We start from the raw sequence: 24,975 nt of genomic DNA, 5'->3' as shown, positions 1-24,975 counted from the left end.
ATGAGATGGGGTGTGTTTAGTTCCCACAAATTTCCAAACTTTCCATCACATCTCCTATCACATCGAAACATTAAATATATCAAATAACCCATGCATGGAATACTAAATGTAGTTAAATAAAAAATCTAATTGCATAGTTTTGATGTACGTTGCGAGACGAATCTTTTGAGCCTAGTTAGGTCATGGTAGGACAATATTTACCACAAACAAACGAAAAGTGTTACAGTGTGCTACAGTAACTGATGTGACTTTTTCTCCCCTTTTCCCCTCATCTAAACACAGCCATGTTCTTTTTTCCAAGAGAATGTTCTGTTCATCATGAAATGTGTATAGTACAATATGCGGAGGCCTTGTTTAGTTCCCACCCCATAAACCCCGTAAACACAAAAAACCCGTCACATCAAATATTTCGATACATGCATAGAGTATTAAATAAAGTCTATTTATAAATTTTTTTACATAGATGGGCTGTAAATCGCGAGACGAATCTAATGAGCCTACTTAATCCAGGATCTTGCAAAAGTGATGCTAAGGTAACCATCTGCTAATTATTGATTACTAATGGAATAATTAGCATCATTAGATTCGTCTCGCGATTTACAACCCATCTGTGCAAAAGATTTTGTAAATAGACTTCATTTAGTATTTTAAATCAGTAAGATTCCAACGAAATTTTTTTTGCACTGTAACTAAACAGCCGCTAGAAAATCGCATGCACATGACAGCGAGACGACGTCTGCTCTGCTCTTGCGTCAGAGCGAAGACTGACGCACGCAACTTGCATTTTTTTGACTGTGTTTAGACGAGGGTAGCAGGGAGAAAAATCACATCAGTCACTGTAGCACTGTAGTATTTTTTGTTTGTTTGTGGTAAATATTATTCTACCATGACCTAACTAGGCTCAAAAGATTCGTCTCGTAACGTACATCAAAACTATGCAATTAGTTTTTTATTTAACTACATTTAGTACTCCATGCATGAGTTATTTGCTATATTTAATGTTTCGATGTGATAGGAGATGTGATGGATGTGATGAAAAATTTGGAAATTTTGTGGGAACTAAACACACCCTTTGTCTCGTCTTTCTGGGCGTCGTTTGGAACGGCGAGGGCTAAGAGGCGACCATTTCCATTCCAACATGCAGAGAGGAGAGGCGAGATTTGGTTGACGTGTGCCTCTGCCCAAGTGCCCAACCACTGCGTGCGTGCATGGCCACCAAACTGCAGGAAGATTCCGGTTACGGTTTGGTCACACACGCGTACCGTGTCAACGACGACGTACAACGCGTAGGACCCTACACTCCCATTTTATTTCTTATTATTTACTCCTACTCAGCACTCACTTCTTCGATCCGATCCGTTGCTTAAACTACTATAAAGGCTAGAACACATACTGACACTGTTAACCCCGTGGTCGGCCGGCAGTCGATCTGTGTGGTATTTGGTACTGTGATCACCGTATGATATTTTTCTGCGTCAGCTCGAGGACGAAGTGATGAGCCGGTCTGAACGTGAACGACGACGACGATGTCGTCAACGCGAAGATGGGTTGTGACTGAGTGAGAACAAGCAGTGACATGGCCACTGGCCACGCGCGGAAGTACGACCATGGGCCATGGCCATTTCACAGCGAAACAGTGCGCGCACGGGATCAGCAGCAATAAATCTCAAAAAAAAATTCACCGCTACAATAATTTCGAACATTTGACTACTAATTAGAAGTATTAAATGTGGATAACTGGCAAAACTCGTTCCATAACCTCTAGGTATAATTACGAGACGAATCTTTTAAACCTAATTGGACCGTGATTAGATATATCGTGCTGCAGTAAACAATCTCTAATGATTGATTAATTAGGAATAATAGATTCGTCTTGTGATTTCCCGTCCATCCGTTTAATTAGTTTTATAATTAGATCATATTTAGCCCTTCTAATTTTCGGTTGAAAATTACTACAGTGAATTTCGTCCAAAATTTTACAGGATTTAAACACACCCACTGGAGAGCGAGCTCACGCACGTACTAGGGAATTGAATTGATGGTGCTAACACCTACTAACGGGGCAGCGCGAGCGTACGTACGGGACAGTGGAGATGACGCCGGTTTGTCGCTCTCGCGCCGTCGTCGCTGCTGCCCGCTACGAATAAAAGTGATTTATGTGTGCTCAAAGTTTTCTTTTACCATTTTCGCTTGCTGAGATTTCTGTGCTCAATCCATCACACCGATTTGCCGACATCACCGGTCTAAAACTATGCGAACTGCCTTTAGCTACGGTACTATGATCCTGGTTGATCCCGATGTTAATAAATGAAAGAGCTAAACTTCAGCACTAGTCCATTTAAGTAGGAGTACTAATAGGATGAGCTAAACTAACTTTAGTTAAAATTTAAAAACTTTAGCAAAGATAGATGCTAAAATTTAACACTCAACTTTAGTCTGATTTCCCCGGTCCTGAGATTTCCAGCCCAAGCCAGTTCTGACGGGCCCAAGGCCCGCTCCTTCGGCCCCGCGACCCCTCCAGCGCCCGCCGCTCTGCACGCGGTCGGCCCGGCTCAGCTGCACCAGCTCCCCTGCCCGGCGGCTGGTGCCGTGGTGCGGCAGCACCCTCGACGACAGGGCGAGTTGCGTTGCCCGTTGTTCGTCGAGCGACGGGCGCTTCGCCGTCGACCAACGTCCGACAGGGGTATGCCTGCCTATCCCCCTCCCTTCCCATCCTGCTGCGCGAAATCAAACACCCAAACCCCTAACCTATGGTATTTGCATTCGGATCTGACCATGATTTTACCTACTATAAATTCGATCTTCTTGAAACAGTTATTGGGTTCTATACTGGTTCCGCCCCTGCCCTGCAGGAGCAGTGTTCCAGCTTCAGTTTAACTGGGCCGAGATTTCTCTGAATTCTGACCGTACCCGTTTCTGATTACGTTTCCCTTTCTCGTTTTCGTTTTGATTTCAGGCGAACCCACAAGCTGCGCATTTCCAGCCTTGCATGATGCTGTGACCATGTGTCTGCTTCGATGGCTCTGAAGGGCGTGTATCGCCTACGGTCTGCGAGATGGCGCCTTCTATCAGCAAAACTCATCTACCGTTCGTGCTCAGATGTACCTGCTTCTCCTGACACAGGAAGTTGTTCTGAATTTGACACTGCAATCCGGTCGCTCAAGAACAATCTGCAGCCAGAGAGGCTAACTTGGGTTATTGATTCTACTCCCGATTCGAGCTTGGCTCTCAGGATCTTCAGATGGGCTTCACATCAGAGATATAACCTTCGCACGGTTGACACCTACAGCTGTATGATCTCCAAGCTTACTGCTGTTGAATATCGTGATGATGTGGACGGCCTCCTCGGTGAGATGGTCAGATTGAAGGTCCCTGCATTGGAACAAGCTCTGAATGGGTTAGTTCAGTCCCTGAGCAGTAAGAACCAATTTGATGAAGCTTTGCTGGTAATCCAGCATGCTACCTCTGCCAAGCTCAAGCTATCACTCTCAGCTTGCAATGCCATGCTGCGTGGTCTGGTTAAGCAAAGGAGTGGCCTGCGGTTGTTCATGCTTGCGTACATGGAGATTGTGAAGTCTGGAGTGCTTCCTGATGTGGAAACACTGAATTGGTTAATTCAGTCCTTGTGTGAATCAGGCCGTGTAGACCTGGCACTGATTCAGTTTGACAGGATGAGCAGGAAAAGGTGTTCTCCTAACAGTCATACTTTTGAGATACTCATCATAGCGCTTTGTTCCCATAACAGAGCAGATGAAGCTGTGGATCTCTTCTATAAGATGCTGCAACTAAGATGCACCCCTGATGGTAGTTTTTATGCTCAGGTGATACCCCTATTTTGCAAGTTCAGTAAAGTCAAGGAGGTGACTAAGTTGCATCAAATGACGAAAGAAGATGGCCTTCAGTTGGATGTGCATTCGTACAGTGCCCTCATTAGATGTTTATGTGAGAATCAATTATTGGATGATGCGCTAATGATGCTTAACAAAATGGTAGCATCAGGTCATGCTCCAAGGGCAAGTGCATATGTGGACATTGTGGATTGCTACTGTACATCAGCCAAGTTCCACAAGGCTTTGAGCTTTCTAGAGGAAAATGATGTCACAGAATCAGAACCATATAATGTGCTGCTGAGATGGTTGTGCACAGATGGCAGACTGCAGGATTCAGTAAGATATCTTGAGAAATTGCACAACAGAGGTTTGGTTGATTGCGAGTCATGGAACATTGTTACAACCCACTTCTGCAATCAAGGAAACATTAGAAGAGCATCTGAGCTCATTGGTAGAATGGTTGTTTCTGCATCTGCACCGGATGAGAGTACCTATTCTGCTATTATATCTTGTTACTGTCGATTAGGCTTGCACATAGATGCCTTGGGTATGTTCAGAAGGGTAAGTGTTAATGACTTGTCCTTGAATTCAGAATCTTTCTCACAACTTGTTGAGGTTTTGTGTCGCACAGAGAGGATCCAAGAAGCTATTGAAGTTTTTAAATATCACTGCAAAAGAGGTTGCAGTCTGACAAACAAATCTCTTGATATGCTAATTCAAGGGAGTTGTTTGTCTGGAAGGATTCGTGAAGCAGTGCAATTGCGTTCATTAGCTGTTTACACTGGCACTTGTACATTTTTCACTTATGACATAATTATCCAAGCACTACTTCATTTGAATAAGGAGAAGGATGTATTGGTTCTCTTTGCGCAAATGGTGATGGAAGGTTGTCTATTGGATGGGTACGCATACACTAGTCTGTTGCGCTCTTTCCTCACCGAGGAAACAATATTTGAGGCTGCTATCTTGTTCAACAGAATGGTGAATCAGGCCTTTGTTCCTGACCAAGAGACGTTTGAATTGTTAGTCAATGATATGGCCTTATTTTCTTTTCTTAACATGGTTGCACAAAGTTTACTGAAAGTGGTAAATACAAGTGGAATAGTGAGCCCCAGAATATATAATATTATTATTTTACGGCCTTATTAAAGAAGGCTTCAAGAACGAGGCATGTAAGTTTCTAGATCAATGCTGGAAAAGGGGTGGGTACCTGATTCAAGGACACATCAGATCTTGGTTGGAAATATTGGTGGAGAGGAAGCTAGAGAAGTGGTCAACTCTACCAAACAGTAAAATAATACTTATACAATAGTATAAAGACCTCCTGCAGAAAAGATAATGAGATGGCTGTAGAGTCTAAAGAGATTTCCAGCAGCAAATATGACCGGTGACTAATTGCTTTTCTGTATAACATCATGTACATTTCAGACATTAAGATGACATTTTTTGGGACAAGCACACTCTTTGCTGTCTAGCCATTACTTAAATTGTACTTGGGTGCTTTGCCTGAACTTTGTACTATTACTATTACTAGCTGTTCTGTTATTTTTTATATTTTATAGTTCGCAACTTTGTATATAACATTGGTCTTCTGTTTCCTTGCTTGCATGACTTGGTTCCTACAAGTATATGCAAATGCTTCTCACTTTAAACTTTCAGTGTGGAAGCACAGCAACACCACAAAGATTACATGGACCACTGGGGGCCTTTGCTAACAGATAGGGGCGTTACAATAAGAGCTTATGATGGCAAATTGGTCATGAATGAACCATGCACCACGTCTTCTTATGGACTTACAATATGAGTGCAGAAAATAATATCTTCTTGACAGGCTCTTTATCAGTGATACCTAGCATAAAGAAACGAGGTGAAGAAGAAAACATATAAGATTCAGCTAGGAGGGCAGCCGGCGCGTCGACGCCTGTCTGATGGGGCTTTCGTGGGGCAGCGGGACACGACGTTGAAGGTGTTGGATGGTGAGGGGTTCGGCTTCTTGGCCTGGCATCTGTGCTTGTGGGTTCTTAGGCGAAAGCTTGGCGACGGCGACGCTGTCGGGCGCCGCTTTCCCTGTTGGGGGCGTCGTGTTTCCCCTGGTGTTGACATCCAAGGGAGAAATCCCAGTCCATTTGGGACGTGCGATGGTGGCGCCATTGGCGCCACTCCCTTCCTGAAGGCGTCGCATTTTGGATTGTGTTGTGGCTTCGATGTCTCCCTGGACGGATGTTCTTGCTTCCCGGTGCTTTCGGGGTGGGTCTTGCAACGTGAAGTCGGAGCTGCTACGTGAGGGATGTGGCTTGGCAACAATGACACGCGGCGATCCTCCCTGGAGCTAGGGGTCTACATCCGCTGGGGGCGAGGCGGGGGTTCATGATCGGAAGTCGGAGCTGCTCTTCGTGATGTCGAGCTTGGCAATGATAACTGGTTGCGGCCGCTTGCTTCGGACCCGTCGGTGGGTGGCTCGTGGGTGGCTTGCCATGGGAAGTCGGAGCTGCATAGCTTGCTCTATGCTCGGCAACGATGACCCATGGCGGTGTGTCGTGTTTGTACTCAACCGTGTTGCGTGGGTTGGTTAGCCCCTCGGACGCCTCTTCGGCATCTTGTTGGGTTAACCTTGTTGGGGGGAATGGCCCAACTCATGTTGTAAATGGGCCTCATGTGATGGCCCAAGGGCCTATTTGTAAATATTATATTCGTCAAGGGGCTGGGGGCAAATTGACAGACACCTCCCCTCCTATATATATAGCCGACCCAAGGGGTCAAAGGGGCTCTCTCTCTCGCTCTTTCTCTCTCTTGGCGTACTGTGTGCGCTCTTCTCCTCTCCTACTACTTGGCGTACTTTTCTCCCCAACAAACCTTTTTTATACATAATTTCTTTCGTCTTAATTGAGCGGTAGAGCTCCTGCCTTTATGTTAAAAAAAAAGATTCAGCTAGGAGGAACAAGAAATTGGAGGGTGACATTACTTGTCCCATGGGTTGACACCTCAAGTTTTAACTTCAGTCTCCAGGTTTGCACCCTACAATATCCCATCTGTTCGATCCACTCCACAGTTGCATTTTCTGTTTGATTCTGTCTGCATTCATGTGCTCAAATTTAAATAGCTGAAGCAAAGGTGTTATCTGTACCTATCCAGATGAGAACGAGATGCCCTGTTTCTGGATAGATCCCAAAAGCACTCATGCTCTGATCCTCCCTGGGTGTGATATGCTGCACCTACAAGTGTTTATTAATTGCCGACGGTGATAGAAAAGGGTGGCGTCTCCTATCTCCATGCGACCTTAGTTCAAATCATGTGAAATCTGCCTGCCCTTGTGCTAGTACGTTGTGTCTGTTGATAAGATGTATGCTAAGTCGCCACGAGACCTTGAAACTGTTGCCCAATTCTGATGTAAAACATCAGCGTATTTGCCAAATTGGTGGCGGAGAGATTTTTGTTGCTACATTTTTCTACTTACAGGCGTTATTGATCTGGTGAATCCATTGATTCGTTTGTCTTGGTATCAGGCATCAGCCTTATGAATGTTTGATTGGAGAAATAAAAATCGTGAGTGTTTTGTTTCGATTACTTTAATCATATATATTGTATTTATTGACCCTGTTTAGATACTCTAACTAAGTTATTTGGATAGAAGGATTAGATTGGCAATAAATGCACCTTTTCAATTATTTGGCCTCTTTCTAGCAAGAGAGAGAGAGGAGAAAAGGTGGGCCACATCTAATCTAATCCCAATAAGCACCTCTTGAAGGGGATAGTTTTTTTGGGTGAGTTAGATGTATCTAACCAACTCTAACCCTCATGTTTGGATATTTTAGGGTTAGATGAGCTCTAAAAAGCCAACTCTAACTCTAACCTTGATATCCAAACAGGGCCATTGTATATTTTAAAAACCAATAAAAGTACCACTAGAGTATACTAAAGGTTAGAGATAGTTGACAGCTCATGCAAGTCCTCTAACACAACCGCAGCGAGCTGAACAGAGTGATTAGAGTTAAACACTAGCTCAAACATCTAGATAGGTCCAGATGTCAGTATTTAAGGATGTGTGCATGAGACTATCTTTTGGATAAGAGATATTGATGTAGCATAATTATAAGCTAAAGATTTGGGTCTAAATTTATGGGCCTTTTATAATTTGACATCTCTATCACAATAACATGTGGAGTCAACATGAGTCATTGACATGTGGGTTAAAGAGTCAAATTCTGAAAGGCTCACGAATTGAGACCTCAATCTTAAAATTTCTAAATGTGGAGGCCTAATTTTGTTTTTGTTTTTTTGAAAGAGAGGCCTCAATCTCGGAGGAGCTCGATTGCTAACCACATTGAAGTACTCGGCCGGACCCCACCACGTCAGGAAGATATCAGCGTCCCAGCAGCCGCAAGACCGCAACTCGACTCGCAACTCGCAAGTCACCCCTCACGAGTCCGGTCCGGAGAAGCCTCCACCTTCCCGCACGCGCGCACGCAAAGCACCTCTTGAACGCGCTCCCCCCGCTCGGCCCCTCCCTCTCCCTCTCCCTCCCCGCCTCGCGCCCTTCCAGAAGCTTCGGGAAGCCGAGCCGAGCCGAACCAACCCATGGCCGCCGCCAACACCGCCGCCGCCGGCGCGGCCACCGCCTCCGCAGCCCCGGCCGCTCCCGTGCAGGTGCCGCGCGGGCAGGTGGATCTGGTCGACTTCATCGACTGGACCGGCGTCGAGTGCCTCAACCAGGACTCCTCCCACAGCATCGTCAACGCGCTTAAGCAGGTAGGGCACCGGCCAAACCCTAGCTCGATTGGTCCCCTTCCGCGCTTCCAGCGGATTTTCTAAATTCTGATCTTCCAACAATTTTTGGTGGGGCGGTTAGTTTATTTTTCCACTTCACCTTTTTGGAAACATTTTCCTAGGGTTTCGTCGGTGGTGGCGTCGTGCCGGATCGCTCCTGGCTAGCGCGGCCGTGTGTGTTTCGTGACTGCTCCGCTGTTGAGTTCTAATGGCGATTGCGTTGTGGTGCTTGCAGACTTTCAGGGACGACGAGGGGCTGTACCTTGCCAGCGATTCGGACGAGCAGCTGCTGATCTACATCCCCTTCATGCAGGTGGTCAAATTGCATTCCGCGCTCTTCAAAGGCCCCGAGGAAGATGGTGAGATTTGCAACTCCCTGTTAGGATTCTGTGCGTTGAGGCTAGATTTGTGCCCAATTGGCAGTTTAAGTTAAGTGGGTTTGTGTGGTACTTTCCAAAGTTAAGTGATAGCAAGAGAACATGATTCATGCTAGTTCTGCAGGCATCTTATGATTTCGTGAATCAATGTTTGCTCCTGATTTAGTTGTGGTCCTGGTGCTACTTGAAACTATGATTTTTCTCGTTCCTTCGTGTTCAGTGTTCAGACTTGCAACAGAGGTGTTTGCTTGTTTAAATTTCTGATGCTTGCATCTATGTCAATTTGCATTAGTACTGCCATGTTTCTGTGCGTCTTAAGTCATCATTATATTGCTGTCCTGTTTTGTTGAAACAAATGCACAGGTTGCAATTGCACCTATTTGAAAAAAATATTCCCAACATGCATGCCAATTTAATGCTCAGTGTCCAATTTTTTTTGTATGTGTGAATTTCCTTAAAGCTTAAGGTTGATTTCTTTCAACGATGCTTTTGATTGGGACAGTGCATGGGATGATATTCAGACAATTTCTTTGTTGATGGAACTGCATGTCGCTCTGTCACCACAATTTTCTCATTGTGCTTATTTTCAAACACTAATGTATCTTTCATCATCACAGGCCCAAAAACGGTAAAACTCTTCTCCAACAAAGAGCATATGGGTTTCAGGTATGACTGGAGTAGTTTGAACTTTTCAAAATGCATTGTTTTTTCTACCTAGGCTGACTGTAAATTTATATAATAAATGGCAGCAATGTAAATGACTATCCACCAAGTGACACTCTTGATCTCTCCACAGATCATTTGGTAGAGGTATATTCTCTTCCTGAACTTATCATTCTACTTGTAAATATGTTAATTGATGGACGTCTTGTTTTTTTTACAACACGACCATATAGTTTTGTTTCAAACTGATGAATCTTGGCCTTTCTTCTCTGCAGAATAAACCTGCAACGCTAAAATATGTCAAGTTCCAAAATGTTCGCAGGTATGTATATATCATTGATCCATATACTTTTGCTCCCTTATTTATATGTCGTATCACTGTTTTTAATGGTCTATTATTATATCATTTCAGCCTGACTATATTTATTGAGGACAATCAAAGTGGAAGTGATGTCACAAAAATTCACAAGATTGCACTTTATGGAACAACGTAAGTTTTTCTTTTCACTTGGTTACTAACAGAGTAAAAGCACTTGGTACACACTATTCTGTTTCGGTTTTGGTAGTAGTTAAGATATGAAAAGGATGGTAATTGTCTAAAGTAAAGGTGACTATTGAAGAGATCTGGGCTGGAATATTACTAATAACTTATTTAGGGGAGGAGAAATTGCATTTCTGGGGAACAAGCATAGGATTTGGAAATTCTGAGTTAAATTAGATTCCTGATGATTAGTGTGAGGCCATGTACATAGATATTCATACTGATTGGCTGCTCAGTGATCAGTAGGATACCTGTGTGATGTTGCATGTGCAACTTTTGGGTATTGATCCAGCTATGTGTTTTGATGTTTCTCCCATTGTGGCCTTTAACTTTGCAAGGGATGTAGGGTTGAAAAATAGGCCTTCTGTCATGCACATTTGTATTTGCATATTATTTTTGGGTACCTATATCCGGGAAAAGTAGATATGACTTACCCAGAAAAAACATTTGAACAACGTACCGGACGAAAGTGCGAAGGGCGAAGTTTTGCAGTTTTGCTAGATTTAGTAACCAACCATTTTATTCAAAATTGAATGGTGAAATACATTTTACCGAATCAGATTGGAATGTGCTTGTAGAGGAGGGGGAGATAAGCATTGGGAACGAGTTCTTAACGTCCTCGCAGATGCATGTATGATGGAAGTTGTCATTTTCCTAATGCTAAAATTGTTTGGTTCTTGTGCAGGGTGGACACAACAAATATGAAGGACCTGAAGAAGATAGAAGAGCACTAAGACTGTTGGAGTGTATGGCATATTAGAAACAGGTAGCTGTTGGATTCAGCAATTTCCAGTTGATCCTGGCCTATTTATACATGCGGAGCTCAAAGAGTGGGTCTGGTGGTGCCGAAGCTATGGACTCTTGGCATCTTTTTAGTCCTGCAATGTATTGGCTTGGGTGTGGCCGCAGTCAGATGAAACGATATTCCCCTCTCCAAGAAATCTGAATTCATTTCACGAATGAACCAAAATTACTCCATACATGCAATGTTTGATCGTTGGTCACGCTAAATTTGCAAGCATTTTCCATTTTCCATTTGGTTTGTGGTGAAACATTTCTGAAGCTGGTGAATGCATTGCATGGTTGCCTCAATTTGTCACAAACGGCTCTGTTGCTGGCCTCGTGGTGATCTTTCCGCGGCTGTTGTGAAGTAACGAATTGGATTGGCAATATTTCCTTGGTAATGTCCAATCACTGCAGTGCTGTTCGACCCTATCTAAGGAGTACAAATCGTCTTGTAAATTTGCAACCCACCCTGGTAGCTTACAGTGGATGCGAATATGATTCTAGTGTGCTCAGATTGGCAGCAGGCAGCCGTCTCAGCTGGCTCATCCGTCGATTGATTCAAGCACGCTGAGGATGGCCTGGAAGAGGTTGATGATGTCGAGGTAGAGCTCGATGGCGGCAGCGACGTACTCGTCGTAGGAGTAGCGCTTGATGAGGTTGTCGGTGTCGTAGATGATGAAGCCAGAGAACACCAGCGCGGCGATGCATCCGTACACCATCGTCCCCGTCCTCCCCATCGGGAAGAGCATCCGCACGAGCGCGAAGACCATCAAGATGAGGCAGGCGGCCACCAGGAATGGCCCCAGGAACTCGAAATCGTAGCCTTTCTTCGCCGCCCAGAAGGTGTAGGCGGTCAGCCCGGCCACCACCACCAGCGTGATCGTTGCCGCCTCCAGTATGATGATCCCCTTCGCGAAGAGGCAGCCCACCCCGACGGCGAGGCTCATGCAGATGGTGAAGAGCGTCAGGAGCACAAGGTTGATCGGGTGCCGCTTACGCAGGCAGATCATCGGGATCATCACTGCCAAAAGAAAAAACGAGCCGATACTATATATATAAATGTTTACATGTCGATCGTGCGACGAGGATTAGGGGCGTACCGATGATAGGGGCGATGATGATGCCGATGAAGGCGATGAGCGCGGCCGGGGTGCGGGAGCGGAAGAAGCCGCTGACGGCGCCGACGAGGTTGACGGCCGCAGCGACGGCCACCGTCAGCAGCAGCTGCAGCGTGACGATCACGTACACCTTGCGGATGAAGGCCCACCGCATCTGCGGGCTCTCCATCATGTAGGGGTACATGCCGCCGCCGCCCGGGACGGCGCCCGGCGGGTAGCACGCCTCGGCGTCGTGGCTGCACTTGCCGTGCTTGCCCATGATAGTTGCCTGCCGGTGGTCTCCCGCGTGCCCGAGGGAGGGAGGGAGAGGGGGAGAGACGGCCAGCCGGTGGTCGGTTCTGGCGGCTCGTCGATTATTGATGGGTGGGCCGCGCTGGGGAGGGGTGTTTAGGCGTGCCGGAAGCTTTGGGTGGTGGAGAAACATGGCGGGAACTGCAGGAGGACTTCTATTCTTGGTACGGTCAAAATGTCGGGTTTCCAGCTGTACATTTGATGACTCATGTGATCGTATATAATAAAAGAACTTTCCAGTATCTGCTTTTCTGATGCAAGAAACCAAACTTTTCTCCAGGTTTCCTCTGCCTTTTGTTTTGCTCAAGAATTTGATGGCGCAGGCTATGTTTAGGCCAACGAATCAAGCTTTGACTAGTGCTGCACTGTCGCTCAAGAAAGTGGCCCAGATTCTGGAAAAATATGCAGTCTGATTTGATAGGATTTCGGGCCTGTACTGTAACACTACCTGTCTACTGAATAGTAAATTAGTAATACGCAAATCCATTCGGTGGCAGTTTTGAGATGTCATGTACAGCAATCGCAGTTGAGGAATGGCTCTTTGTGCTGATTCAGCGATCAGCATACAAATGCCACTTAGACCGAGTAATTCACAATTAGAGCAACGATTGCAGTAGAAAAACATCGTTGGATAGTAAATGACCAAATTATGTGCATACACGATTGTGCATTCGTACCAATTAGCAAACCAGAGCATCTACGTTCAGGAAATGTGTTTAAATGCTTCACCGAAGATGATAAAGGTAAATTAAAATAAACCTTGGCATTCATATTTTGAGCGTGCATAGAGATAAAGCGAGATTTCATCTTTTCAAAAGCTGGTAAACAGTTGAGGTTCCATACACAAAATGATCCTTATCAGCTGCGCGGTACATAACGTTTGAACTACAGTAGCCCCATCAGAATCTGGTTTTTAAATTGGAGTATCCATGTGCATTCATGGAATTTAAGATATGCACAAATTTACGTAGGGAAGAACAAGATCGAAGTGGAAGGTTGACGAGCTCAACTATCCGCTGCCCTCAGCAGTTGCAGCAGAGACAGGAACAGGTTGATGACGTCGAGGTAGAGTGAAACTGCAGCCCATATGTATTCATCGTATGTGTAGCGCTTGATGATATTGTCTGTGTCATAGATGATGTAGCCACAGAAGATAAGTGACGCCAGTCCACCATATATCATCACAGAGATCTTGCCCAGTGGGAAAAAGATCTGCGCGGCAAAATCTCTATTAGTATCATGTGTAAATCAGCATAAGAAAATTAGTAATTAGATGATTCATTCATATTCCCAGAAAAATAGCACAATAAACAGTGCTTTATGGCAATCAAGGCACAGCAATCCAACCTGGATTAATGAAAACACCATGAGCACCATAAGAGCGGCGAACAGGAAGGGACCAAGGAAATTGAAATCATGGCCCCTCTTTGCAGCCCAGAAAGTGTAAGCAGTTAAGCTGACCACCACCACTGCTGTAAGAATTGCAGCCTCCAAAATGACTTTTCCTGTACGCATAACACACCAAAATCAATTACTTATAGAAAAAAAATGCAAGTTGATATTAACACCAAAACATGCTCACAATGAGGACATCAGCAAAGCAAATTGCAATCACACATGGCAGCAATCCAGCCAGTAGATGAAGTAACTTCACACAAAAGGCACTGATCCATTGTAATAGCTCTGCAGTATGTATGTCATAGGGCCCTTCAAAGTTCAGGACCTTATATAATTATACCTACAACCTATGTACATAATAGTTCCATGCGATTCATCTAAGCTAGTTTCTAGACATATTTGTACCATCAAAAAGTTCGAAAGTTCATAACAATGGCCCCATAGAGTTTCACTATTATGGCCATAATTAAAGATTATAAATATAGAAACAAAAATAGGGTATGTATCTGTATCTCTAATACAAAAAATTAGCAGAATACCAACTTCTACAGGAGCATGTGAGTTCAAACAATATAAACCTGTAAAAGAGAGAAACCTGACGAAGATTTTCACTCATTGGTTTCCTGGTCACAAAAGGAGAAAAGAATAAAGGTTTCCACTACTGGACAACCTTTCAACAAGGTCTCAACAAGAAGAAATAATTGAACCCATAGACGGGGCAGCATACCAAATGCCTGTGTGTTGGATGGGAACATCAGAGAGAAGCTAACACCTAAAGTTTATAATGGACAGGGGCAACTAGCATCATGTTTGTTCACAATTGGTGTGGGCTGATCTAAAGCATATGCTAAGCTTACTGCGAAGCAGACACAATACACACAGACATATGAACCTGTAATCTAAATATGGTTCTATGAATGGGATGACATCTAGTATGGTAATACAAATAGAAACTCCCATTTGCTAGAATCACCAATCGCCACAATTACCAATTGGAGAGACTCAACTAGACCAACGGTTTAAATTCATTCACGCTGTCAGCTTGTCACACCTAACGATTTTAGAGCAAGTAACAAATGAAGAAATTACCGCTGGTGAAAGCGCATGTCATGCCGACGGCGAAGCTGATGGCGACGGTAAAGAGGCCGAGCAGCAGCAGATTGACCGGATGCTTCTGGTGGTAGTAGTGCAGAGGGCACAGCACTGCGAGCAAACAAATCAGACCCAAACACATCAAGATTGCGCACCAATTTCAGTTCACGCAAAAAAAAATCCCCAAAAAATGGGAGGGAGCTGTGGGCTTACCGATGAAGGGCAGGATGATGAGGAAGATGTAGAGCGCGATCCCGGCGTTGGAGGAGACGAAGAACTCGGAGATGGTGGGCACCTTGACGACGAAGCCGGAGACGACGGCCGTCATGGCGAGCTGGACGGCGAGGATGACGTAGATCTTGCGGACGAATGCCCACCGCAGGTCGGGGCTCTCCGTCATCCCCGGGTACAGCAGCTCCGACCCGCCGGCCTCGAGGTCCGGCGCCTTCCGGTACCCCCACATCGCCGCTGGCCTCCCTCGCTCGGCCCGCTAGCTAGGGTTTCGCCGGCCGACGGAGACGACGACACGGGTGGCAAGTTGGCAACTGGCAACAGCTCCCGCTGGCAACGGAAGGGAGGACGAAGATGGAAAGCAAACACGGCTTGGTCGGTTGGAATGGAATAAGTGGATGGGAGGAACCAAACGAGGGTTTTATATGTATACAATTATAAAAAGTTTGGTGACACCTCTATATTATCGCGTTTTTTTGTTTGACGTCTATACCATTCCATCCAACATCTGTTAGAAGTTAACAGAGCTAGGGCTCTGACATGTGGGCCTATAGTAAAATAACCATTTTACCCTTACATCAAACCCTATCCTCCCAACTCTTCTCACGGGCACCACATCCACACATCTCACGCGCACCACCTTCACATCCTAGGCCGCCGCCCCCCATCCCACGCCGCCACCGCCGGTCAGGCCGCCGGCCCCTCCCCTCCCCTCTCTTCCGGATTCGCCTCGCCGCGGGGTGGGCCGCGCGTTGGGGGGCACGTGCGTGGGGGCCTGCGCGGCCTCCGGATTCGCCTCGCCGCAGGGCCTGCCCGGCCTCTGCGTGGGCCTATGTGGGGGCGTTCCCTCGCGTGGGAGCCTGCGCGGGGGCCGCGCGTTGGGGGCGCCGCCCCGCCCTCCCCTGCTTCGTCGACCACATGCGCCGCGACGTCGTCGCGCCGAACCTTGTCACGCACGGCTGCTTCGTCAACGCGTACCTGGAGCGCCGGCTCGCGCGTAACCTCACGTTCGCATTCGACCGGTTCGACAGCAACGCCGAGGCCGTCGTGGCCACGGACGGCATCATCTTCGAGGCGTTCGGCAAGGGCGGCTTCCACGCCAGCTCCGAGGCGCTGCTGGAGGCCACCGGCGAGAAGCGGCGGTGGACGTACTACAAGCTGCTCGGCGTCTACCTCAGGAAGCAGCACAGGAGAAACCAAGTCTTCTGGAACTACTGAAGCTGATCAGTTTAGTAATAGGGCACTAGCAGTAGTCTGTGTTGGAATCAACATTGTAAATACAGTTATTAAAATGTGCTTGTAATCAAATTCAAAATGTGAAAAGAGTTTGGTTGGAGCATTCGGAGATTGAGATTTACTCACAAAAATATGGATTTATATTCACATCGACAGTTTTATGCATTTACTCACAAAAACCAGGTGTTTTTCTGTTAGCAGAGATCACACTAGATATGAAGACATGACATGATGATGCTGTCCAAATGATGGATAAAAAATATTTTTTTATCTGTGTTGTCCAAATATAATTTATTTGTGCAAGAATTAAAAAAATATATCGTATTGCAAAGCATATTACATTTTTGCGTGGAGTGCCATGGAGGACAAAAAAAATTTGGTCATGTACTCAAACGTTGGAAGCATAATAGAATGGCATGGAGGGTAAATCATTTTTTGGGCACCCAAGGTCATCATGGACCTTTTGCAGTTCTGTTAGCATCTGTTACCCTCCAATCCATCCATAATGGTACAGACGTCAAAACGAAAAAATACGATGATATAAAAGTGTCACCAAACTTTTTAATGGTATGGACATCGGAACCATATTTTATATATATATATATATATATATATATATATATATATATATATATATATAACCCTCGAAACAAAGACCGAAACGACCTTCTCGAAGCGTGGTTGGTTGGTGCCTTCGCCTCGAAGGTAAGGCGTGGTTGCGCGGGCCGAATGCGGCGCGGGAGTAGATGGGCCCATTCCCGGCCCATCACTCGACAAGAGAGTGGTGGTGGGCTCAAGGCGCCATCGCACTCCGCCCACTCGAGCCTGGCGCGTGTCGCCGCGTCGTCGTCTTCGTTCTGAGCTCTTCTGTCTCCCCAACCAAATCTCTCCCAGGTGCTGCTGCGCAGCTGAAGAATTCCATCCCCAATTGCGTCTCCACTTCCACCACCGCTTACCGAATCCCTTAGTCCGCCGCCCTTATTCTCTGTCCCAAAGCAGCCGCCGCTTCCCGCCACTTGGACGCGCGCCCTCGTGATCCCGACCGACCGAGCGAGGGAGGCGAGCTCGCCGTCTCGGTCTCAGGTTGCGCCGTGCGGCGTGCGGCCGTGCTGCTTGTTTCGCTCTCTAGGAGCGAGGGGTGGAGAGAGAGGGGGTCTTCGCGCTTTCTTGCGGGGCTGTCCGGCTGTGGGTCAAAAGCGCGGCGCTTTCCGCTCCACCTTCCCACAGCGGAATCAAATCTCTCAACTCCCTTCGATGGCCCCTGATTCGGTTCGTGGTATCGGGGCATGAGCTTGCTCAGAGAGATCCCCCTTTTGGTTTGGCGTCAGGGCGCTGGGTGGTAGCGCGGTGTCTTTCTTGGTGCGTTTCACATGTCTGAGACCTTTGATTTCTCTCCACTTCGTGAGTGATTCTGCAGCTGCCGCTGCTGCTGTTAGGTGTCCGCGGCCCGCGGGTCGTGATGGGGTGAACGGAAGCGTTCGTCGCAGGGCTGGGTTATTACGCCTGTGAGCCTGTCTGCTTCCCCGCACCTTGTTCTTGTGCCCATACTTCTTGCTTTTGTCACGCCTGAACCGTGTCTTCTTGCAGTACCTGAGGCTTGACAATTGGCAAGTACCAAGTAGCTACCTGTGTTTACATAAGATAAACCATTTCTGGTTCCAAAGCACAAGGTGTACTGTGTGCCAATATTTGATACACAGTTTCTGCTTCTTGCTGAGGTGATACTCTTGGCTTGCTCTGTTGATGCGGCTGCCATGAACCACGGGATGTTGAATTCTGTCAAGGTGGAGAGCCGATCATCGGCAGTCACTGCCAATGGCCAGCCTAAGCCAATGGATGCGCTCCATGATGGCGGCCCGCCTCCGTTCCTCACCAAGACATACGACATGGTTGATGACCCAACCACAGATGCTGTTGTGTCGTGGAGCGCCACCAACAATAGCTTCATAGTTTGGGATCCTCATATCTTTGGGACAGTGCTGCTGCCAAGGTACTTCAAGCACAACAACTTCTCCAGCTTCGTTCGGCAGCTGAACACTTATGTAAGTTGTTAATTCCACTGATGCCTGGTCCTATGTACTATTATGTGTTGCCCTGAAACCCCATTTCCTTATTGGTGAAGTGAATCTGTTTGGATTTGAGAATTGCCAGCATATGAGTCATGATCTTGAATAATAGGATAAATCGGTTGCTTGCTCTGTTCCATGGAAAAGCGTGTACGTATGAAGAACCTAATCTATAGCATGACATTATGTGTGTGCTTGTTTTCTTTATATGCACATAAGAAACTGGAAAACTAAATTTGCAAGTTTTCCTGGAAGTAATCAAAGCAAGGTAATCAGGATCTAACTGAATATTGATTAAGAGCTTATTACGCTTAGGAGTAGGATAGTATCAGCGAAGGGTTGGACAAAACCTATGAACCAGCAATGTGCTCTAATAGCCAAATAATTGTGGTGGAAAAAAAAGGCTGTTGAGAAGAGAGTATGTTGGTCTAACTTGATTATCACCATTGTAGTGAACCGCAAATATTTTGAATGATTGAAATTACTACCAATGCTGAAACTATTGATTTTTTAAAGATCTTTCGTGAACAGGGAACTTCTTTATTTTGTGCTTGTTGCTCCTCAGTTGGATATGTGTTTCTGTAAAAATCTAAGGGGTGACCTGATTTTCGTGAAACAGTGGTCCAGCTTTGAATATTGGAATTTCGATAGTATGGAATTTTTCTTTTCTGATCTTGTGAAACTTGTAAAGCTGGCACACGGTATCCCCATACCCTTCCCAACTTCATTCTCCCAATTGATGTTGAGATCATATGTGAACTACACAGACACCATAAGGTCTGATGGCATTCATAAACTTTGTTAAAAAATGATGCACCTACAATTTGTACAGTCAGGCGGGCCATCTCCTATAGTTTTCAAATGAACTCTTATTACCGAAATATCTTTGATGTTGGCCTTGTGATAGTACTTTGGCGAGCAACTGGTTTCTAGTCTTTGCGTCAAAATTAAAAGTGTGTAGGGTGAAGAAGAATGTTGGCTAACATATGTAAGAACTAAACGCGAATCAAAACATGTTGTGAACTGTAATTGGTGAAAGATAAATAGATTCATAGAATTCCACCCTTTTGGTATTTTATCTAGCCTGAAGTGATTTGAGCGGTTAATTCTGTCAAAGAAACATTTTGTTCCAGTGCATCAAATGGTGATTGATATTTCTGATGACTGCATTATCGGTTTGGCCAGGGCTTCAGAAAGGTGGATCCTGACAGATGGGAATTTGCTAATGAGGGCTTTCTGAGGGGTCAGAGGCACCTGCTCAAAAACATTAGGCGTCGGAAACCTCCACACTCATCTCCAAATCAGCAATCTCTTGGCTCTTATCTTGAGGTAGGGCACTTTGGATATGATGAAGAGATTGATCAGCTGAAGAGGGACAAGCAGCTGTTGATGGCTGAAGTAGTGAAACTGAGGCAGGAGCAGCAAAATACAAAGTCGGATCTACAGGCCATGGAAGAGAAATTAAAAGATACGGAGCAGAAGCAACAGCAGATGATGGCATTCATGGCACGAGTAATGCAGAACCCTGAGTTCATGCATCAACTGATATCCCAGCGCGAGATGAGGAAGGGGCTGGAGGATGCCATCTCAAAGAAAAGAAGGCGCCGCATTGATCAGGGACCTGAAGCTGATAGCATGGGCAATGGTTCTAGTCTGGAGCAAGGGTCGCAGGCAGTGTTTGAACCACAGGAGCCGGTGGAATCACATGCCAACGGTGTTCCATCTGATCTGGAAAGTTCATCTGTTGAGGCAAAGGGATTTGAGGTTCAACAAGGTGTTTCTTCCGGTGGCTCTGAGCATCTGAAACGCAGGCCAAGTGGTGAGTTAAATGATGATTTCTGGGAGGACCTTTTGCATGAGGGGGGACTTGGTGCAGAGGCTGGTAATGCAGTTGGTCAGGATGACATGAACATGTAGCCTCGGAAGGTAGCATACCTCAAAGAAAACAGCATAAACACAGACATTAGCAGCTCTTGTTTTATCACAATGGCTCGGGGTATATTACCATCCATTATGCATGTTATATCAGTGTTCTAGACCTGATTGGATCTCCTTCGGTCTATGAAATGCTATATCGATCACAATTGGTAATACCTGGATGCAGAATGGAAGTACCTGGATTAATATGTTGCTATGGTCTTTTCTCAAGGGTCCTGGCTGACCCTGTTGCCGTCACTGTTTGAACAGAGACCATGGTCATGTTGCTGTCAGGCTAGTGTTTCGGTTTTAACTAATGGTAGGGTACAACCGAGTGGCCTGGCTTGTATAGCTTGTATATGTAAAGTGTTCCTTCTATTTCTGCTGATCTGTAGTGACCTGTTATGTAAGAAACTATTACACCTCGGAATTTATCATTTCACTGTACATTGCATCATATCACACTGTATCTGACTATCTGTGCATCGCGATCGCTGTTTGAATTGCCCACTTAATTCTTAGCAGCATTTCCCTTTCGTCTTCTCGCTGCCGTGGCCTGCAGGAAATTGTGATAATGTGGTGCTCTGCGCTCGGCTCCGTAACTGGTCTGAAGTGGTGATTTCAGACGTTTTGAGCTTCATCTTACACTTGTACGGTACAAGTTGTACCCAGATCTCTTAACACCATCTGACGTTCTGAAGTGGTCAGTACCCAGATATCTAACCCTATAATAAGATTTCAATCTCTGAAATGTCCAGTATTTGTTTGGCACCTGCGTTTCTTATCCTCAGCAATTGTTAACCACTCTGTTCGCTGCATCCAGACAACAGTATTTTTCTCTCACATCAAACCAGCACCAGTCAGCATCCACCAGCCAGTCATCAGTACTTTTCTCTCACAACAAACCAGCCATAGCACAGCGAACAGAGTGAACAAAGGGATATTAGCAAAAAGAAACCGAAGCTTTGTTTCCCATCTGTTTGATCCTTCCTTTTTTAGGGAAATTGTTTGATGCCACAGCAGGCAAAGGTAACATGGCTACTTGGGCCCATTCTCGAAATGGGCCTCCACACTGATCATAATGTTTCCGCCATGATCCCTTTCGAGAAAAAAAGAATCGCCATGTCTTCTCCGTTTCCCCCCTGTCCTTTCTTTTTTTTTTGAAAAAGGAAATTTTGTTTGTCTTTATCCTCTCCGCGCCCGACGAGTGCGCGGCGGCCGGTGACCGGCCCCGACAGGTGTGCCGCGGGTCCCGCGGCGCCATGTGGATCCGTCCCGATCCTTCTGCCGCCTTCCCCGCCCGGGCGGGGCGCCGGCCACCGACGGCCACGTACCACCGCAATATAAGCCCGGCATCGATCCGCTCCCCGGCACCCCGAAATCCTCCTCCCGGCGGCGGTTGGCAAGCTCGCGGGCGCGTGGCAGCGGAAGCGTACGACGAGGTGAGGAGAGCCAGAAGCCAGAGCGGCGCGCGGATCGTGATCACAGCTTGGTGGGGGCGGAGATGCTGGCGGTGTTCGACCGGGCGGTGGCGCCGAGCCCGGAGGGGCTGCGGCAGCCGGGCGCCGCCGGGGACGGCAGCGCGGCGGGGCTCGCGGACCGGTTCAGGGAGGCGCGCCCCGAAGCTGTCACCGTCAACCTCAGCGGGTCCGGCGCCATGGCGTACTCCTCCCACGGCCAGAGCCCCCTTCTTCCCCGGTAAGCCACTCGAGCTTTTTTGTCTCGTCTATGTGCTGGATCGTCGTCGCCATGCCATTGTGTTTCTGTCTAGGTGTGTCATGTGCAGCATATGTGCTTTTGCTGATCATTTTTTACACGCGTCTCCCTGTGCCAACCCTGCATGATCATCGGTTGATTATTTTCCTGCATGATATTGTTTGCTTCAACTTAGCAGTTAGTACTTGGTACCCGTGTTGCATACCCATAATTTGGTGGGATATTAATTATCATGGTCGCACAAATTCAGAAGCCAATCAGCAAGGAACAGACAACCATATCCACGCAGAATCAGAAGCGTTAGCATCTAGAACCAGATTAAACTCGTTTCCTGCTTAGATTACTGAAGAAAACAGAAGCTCTGCTCTTATGGCTGTTGTGGCAAGTTTTGTTTGGTCCTTTTATCTGGAAATTCTCATTGTATAAAGTGCTACACTGATTGTGTGATGCACGATGCAGACATGCTTAAAGATTTTTAGCCGAGTTGCAGCTTCCCTAACCCGAACTGTTTGTGCTGGCAGGCTGTTTGGCGCAGTGGATGACATATTCTGCATGTTCCAAGGCACAATTGAGAACGTTGCTGTCCTCAAGCAGCAATACGGATTAAGTAAAGGCGCTAATGAGGTCAACATCATCATTGAGGCTTACAGGACGTTGAGGGACAGGGGTCCTTATCCAGCTGATCAAGTTGTGAGAGACATTAGTGGAAAATTTGCATTTGTTCTGTATGATTGCTCCACCAAGTCGGTCTTCATGGCTGCCGTAAGTTAATCAAATTTCCACTTTTCATAATAAGCTGGTTACTTTAAAAAAATGTGTGTGAGTTCATTTTGGGATCCACGTAGAATTCGAATTGCACATGTATAATTGGATGTTTTGCTTCAGCTTGGGCCGATGCAAGTTTCTTGAGCTTATGAATTATCAAGGTTTCTATACAGAGTATTAATGCAGGATCATCGTTATCAGTTTCCTGCTAGCTAGTATTACAATATCTGCTCTGATCATGATCATCTATGAGACTATGATGGCACCTGTAGGTCTTCAAGGTGTTGAGATCATTAGCTAGTTAGTTATGAGCATCAACAAGAACGGCCACTTTACTTTGTTTCTCAAAAATGAATGAATGTTCTTGATGCTTCTGTCTAGTGTACCAGTGTACCTCATATGTCAGCAATCTACACCGAAAGAACGGATACAACTGCACATTGTTCATTTATTCATGGCCGTTTCGATCATTGGTATCAATGAGGGAATTGACGGTTCTTGTTTGGTGACCTTACAGGATGCTGATGGCAACGTTCCATTCTACTGGGGCGTGGACTCTGATGGCCGTCTCGTGGTTTCTGACGACGGTGAAATCGTGAAGAAGGCCTGCGGAAAATCCTCATCCCTATTCCCCAAAGGTAAGAAAACGATGAATTAAGCAACCACCACGAACTGCACTCTGTCGATTCCTGATCCCTGACGCTCGATGGCAAAACCAGGCTTCTTCTTCACGACGTCCGGAGGGCTGAAGAGCTATGAGCACCCCATGAACGAGGTGAAGCCGGTGCCGAGGGTGGACAGCAAGGGCGAGGTGTGCGGCACGACGTACACGGTGGACGCCAAGGCCAAGAAGGACGCCAGCATCCCCAGGGTCGGCAGCGCCGCAGATTGGTCCTCGCAATACTAGAAATTTACTAACTGGTTATCTATCTTGTGTGTGGAGCAGCTCAGGTAGCAAGCAGGTGTGGAGTTTGTCTGTCCTAGCCCGATGTTCCTATGGAAACCGTCAGTCTTGTTCTAGCGTTTGTCTGAATAAACTGTTCGTTCTCTGTCGCTGTTTATAAATCATCCCGAGGTCTCTACACTGCAGAGATCAGAGATGAGCTGTATGAACTTGAACCAAGACGAGTAGCTGATCCGTTGCAAATGTTTCTGGACAATCAATCATCTTGCAACTGAACTCCAGATGCAGAGACACGGTGAGACCTGAAACCCAATGAGATTGGTGGGCACTCTCCACATTCCGCGCTGCTGAGTTGGATCATGCTCGCGAATGCTGAAGCACTGAAGAGGACAGCAGGGCAGGGGACAAAGGGAGTGATGAGCAAGCACGACACGGGCGTCAGCCACTGTGCGCAACAGTGGCGGCCGGGCGCGCGCAACCGTTCGCTGTGCGCGCACATTCCTCTTGATTGTCACCAATAATTCGCGCGTATGGGCCGGCCGCCCGCCATGGACCGTCGAGGGAGTGAAGGCCCGGTGGTTCAATGCCGTGTCGCTTGCGGCAGCCGGCAGATTGCCCCATCCAATCTATCCCCTTCCATCCGCTTCTCTGCAGTCCGCCCACGGCATTCTTTCACTGTTCACCCGTTTCTGGTGGAGCTCGGCCGGCACGTCCATCGCGTCGCCTGCTCTCCTTGATCGCTCAAGGCCGTGGCGACACGTGTCGTCCGGTCCAAGATGGACGCTCCAGATCGATCTATCTGCGTATGTGTAGTGGCGGCTTGCCTCGGTCCGTTGCGGCAAGCTAGCGAAGAGCGGGGGATCGGACGCCGGCCGGAGAGGCGGAGACCTGAGCGGCGCGTGCGCGGCGCGGCAGCTTTAGCATGCCCGCATGCATGCGGGAGGCACGCGTGCGAGGAGGGGTGCATCGCATGCAGGCGCGCGTACCCATGGGCCGGGCGCGAGAGATCGTGAGAGGAGGATGTACAAAATGCTCTCGAGCTGTACAGCTACTGCACGAGTAAATACTCCCTCCGTTTCAAATTATAAAACATTTCAAGAATTTTGGAGAGCGAAAACAATCTCAAGTTTGATCAAAATTATAGAGAGAAATATAAAAATTTATGATATCAAATTGATATCCTATGAAAATATAACTAATAAAGAATCTAATAATATTTAGTTTATATAATAAATATCATTATTCTATTATATAAATTTGGTATAATATAAAAAAACTTT

The 24,975-nt window shown here is 46.6% G+C and overlaps 5 protein-coding genes and 1 pseudogene across 10 annotated transcripts; 4 read left to right on the top strand and 2 right to left on the bottom strand.

The window, feature by feature from the left end:
• The first annotated feature begins 2,529 nt into the window (after window positions 1-2,529).
• On the top strand, window positions 2,530-5,123 carry LOC120648967 (annotated as a pseudogene).
• Window positions 5,124-8,175: 3,052 nt separating this feature from the next.
• LOC120649473 (PITH domain-containing protein At3g04780-like) lies at window positions 8,176-11,210 on the top strand. The gene is made up of 7 exons (XM_039926273.1): window positions 8,176-8,576; window positions 8,830-8,953; window positions 9,589-9,637; window positions 9,721-9,781; window positions 9,910-9,956; window positions 10,047-10,124; window positions 10,861-11,210. Exons 1-7 carry the CDS (start codon window positions 8,406-8,408, stop codon window positions 10,907-10,909), a joined length of 579 nt encoding a protein of 192 aa, XP_039782207.1. The 5' UTR covers window positions 8,176-8,405; the 3' UTR covers window positions 10,910-11,210.
• Window positions 10,910-12,571, bottom strand: LOC120649471 (protein LIFEGUARD 2-like). Its single transcript, XM_039926270.1, has 2 exons — window positions 12,062-12,571; window positions 10,910-11,982 (listed from the first exon to the last, which is right to left on the bottom strand). Exons 1-2 carry the CDS (start codon window positions 12,501-12,503, stop codon window positions 11,504-11,506), a joined length of 921 nt encoding a protein of 306 aa, XP_039782204.1. The 5' UTR covers window positions 12,504-12,571; the 3' UTR covers window positions 10,910-11,503.
• A 584-nt stretch (window positions 12,572-13,155) lies between these two features.
• LOC120649472 (protein LIFEGUARD 2-like) lies at window positions 13,156-15,485 on the bottom strand. The gene is made up of 4 exons (XM_039926272.1): window positions 15,074-15,485; window positions 14,858-14,971; window positions 13,718-13,875; window positions 13,156-13,582 (listed from the first exon to the last, which is right to left on the bottom strand). Exons 1-4 carry the CDS (start codon window positions 15,321-15,323, stop codon window positions 13,376-13,378), a joined length of 729 nt encoding a protein of 242 aa, XP_039782206.1. The 5' UTR covers window positions 15,324-15,485; the 3' UTR covers window positions 13,156-13,375.
• Window positions 15,486-17,135: 1,650 nt separating this feature from the next.
• Window positions 17,136-20,772, top strand: LOC120649469 (heat stress transcription factor A-2e-like). 5 transcript variants are annotated; one of them, XM_039926268.1, is made up of 4 exons: window positions 17,150-17,686; window positions 17,764-17,832; window positions 17,915-18,369; window positions 19,579-20,772. In XM_039926268.1, the coding sequence occupies exons 3-4, from the start codon at window positions 18,082-18,084 to the stop codon at window positions 20,308-20,310; spliced, it is 1,020 nt and encodes a 339-aa protein (XP_039782202.1). In that variant the 5' UTR covers window positions 17,150-17,686; window positions 17,764-17,832; window positions 17,915-18,081; the 3' UTR covers window positions 20,311-20,772. The 5 variants fall into 5 exon arrangements, with proteins under 5 accessions (XP_039782199.1, XP_039782202.1, XP_039782203.1 ...); XM_039926269.1 differs by having other exon boundaries at window positions 17,764-17,840; XM_039926266.1 differs by having other exon boundaries at window positions 17,764-18,369.
• A 687-nt stretch (window positions 20,773-21,459) lies between these two features.
• Window positions 21,460-24,380, top strand: LOC120649468 (stem-specific protein TSJT1-like). 2 transcript variants are annotated; one of them, XR_005665267.1, is made up of 5 exons: window positions 21,460-22,008; window positions 22,548-22,788; window positions 23,309-23,429; window positions 23,511-23,796; window positions 23,882-24,380. XR_005665267.1 is itself a non-coding variant. In XM_039926264.1 (4 exons), exons 1-4 carry the CDS (start codon window positions 21,815-21,817, stop codon window positions 23,696-23,698), a joined length of 744 nt encoding a protein of 247 aa, XP_039782198.1. In that variant the 5' UTR covers window positions 21,460-21,814; the 3' UTR covers window positions 23,699-23,955. The 2 variants fall into 2 exon arrangements, 1 of the variants encoding a protein (XP_039782198.1); XM_039926264.1 differs by having other exon boundaries at window positions 23,511-23,955.
• The last annotated feature ends 595 nt before the right edge of the window (window positions 24,381-24,975 follow it).

Source organism: Panicum virgatum, chromosome 9K, assembly GCF_016808335.1.
Source record: "Panicum virgatum strain AP13 chromosome 9K, P.virgatum_v5, whole genome shotgun sequence".
NCBI classification, from domain to species: Eukaryota; Viridiplantae; Streptophyta; class Magnoliopsida; order Poales; family Poaceae; genus Panicum; species Panicum virgatum.
The sequence above is the reverse complement of the archived record's forward strand: the minus strand, read 5'-3'. Positions and strand labels throughout refer to the sequence as shown.

Coding starts and splice junctions, on each gene's coding strand:
- LOC120649473 (XM_039926273.1), top strand. CDS start 8,406: ATGGCCGCCGCCAACACCGCCGCCGCCGGCGCGGCCACCGCCTCCGCA. Junction 9,638..9,720: donor AAAGAGCATATGGGTTTCAG/GTATGACTGGAG, acceptor AATAAATGGCAG/CAATGTAAATGACTATCCAC. Junction 9,782..9,909: donor CCACAGATCATTTGGTAGAG/GTATATTCTCTT, acceptor TCTTCTCTGCAG/AATAAACCTGCAACGCTAAA.
- LOC120649471 (XM_039926270.1), bottom strand. CDS start 12,503: ATGTTTCTCCACCACCCAAAGCTTCCGGCACGCCTAAACACCCCTCCC. Junction 11,983..12,061: donor CATCATCGCCCCTATCATCG/GTACGCCCCTAA, acceptor TTCTTTTGGCAG/TGATGATCCCGATGATCTGC.
- LOC120649472 (XM_039926272.1), bottom strand. CDS start 15,323: ATGTGGGGGTACCGGAAGGCGCCGGACCTCGAGGCCGGCGGGTCGGAG. Junction 14,972..15,073: donor CATCATCCTGCCCTTCATCG/GTAAGCCCACAG, acceptor GTTTGCTCGCAG/TGCTGTGCCCTCTGCACTAC. Junction 13,583..13,717: donor TGGTGTTTTCATTAATCCAG/GTTGGATTGCTG, acceptor TTTGCCGCGCAG/ATCTTTTTCCCACTGGGCAA.
- LOC120649469 (XM_039926265.1), top strand. CDS start 18,082: ATGAACCACGGGATGTTGAATTCTGTCAAGGTGGAGAGCCGATCATCG. Junction 18,370..19,578: donor TTCGGCAGCTGAACACTTAT/GTAAGTTGTTAA, acceptor CGGTTTGGCCAG/GGCTTCAGAAAGGTGGATCC.
- LOC120649468 (XM_039926264.1), top strand. CDS start 21,815: ATGCTGGCGGTGTTCGACCGGGCGGTGGCGCCGAGCCCGGAGGGGCTG. Junction 22,009..22,547: donor CAGAGCCCCCTTCTTCCCCG/GTAAGCCACTCG, acceptor TTGTGCTGGCAG/GCTGTTTGGCGCAGTGGATG. Junction 22,789..23,308: donor AGTCGGTCTTCATGGCTGCC/GTAAGTTAATCA, acceptor GTGACCTTACAG/GATGCTGATGGCAACGTTCC.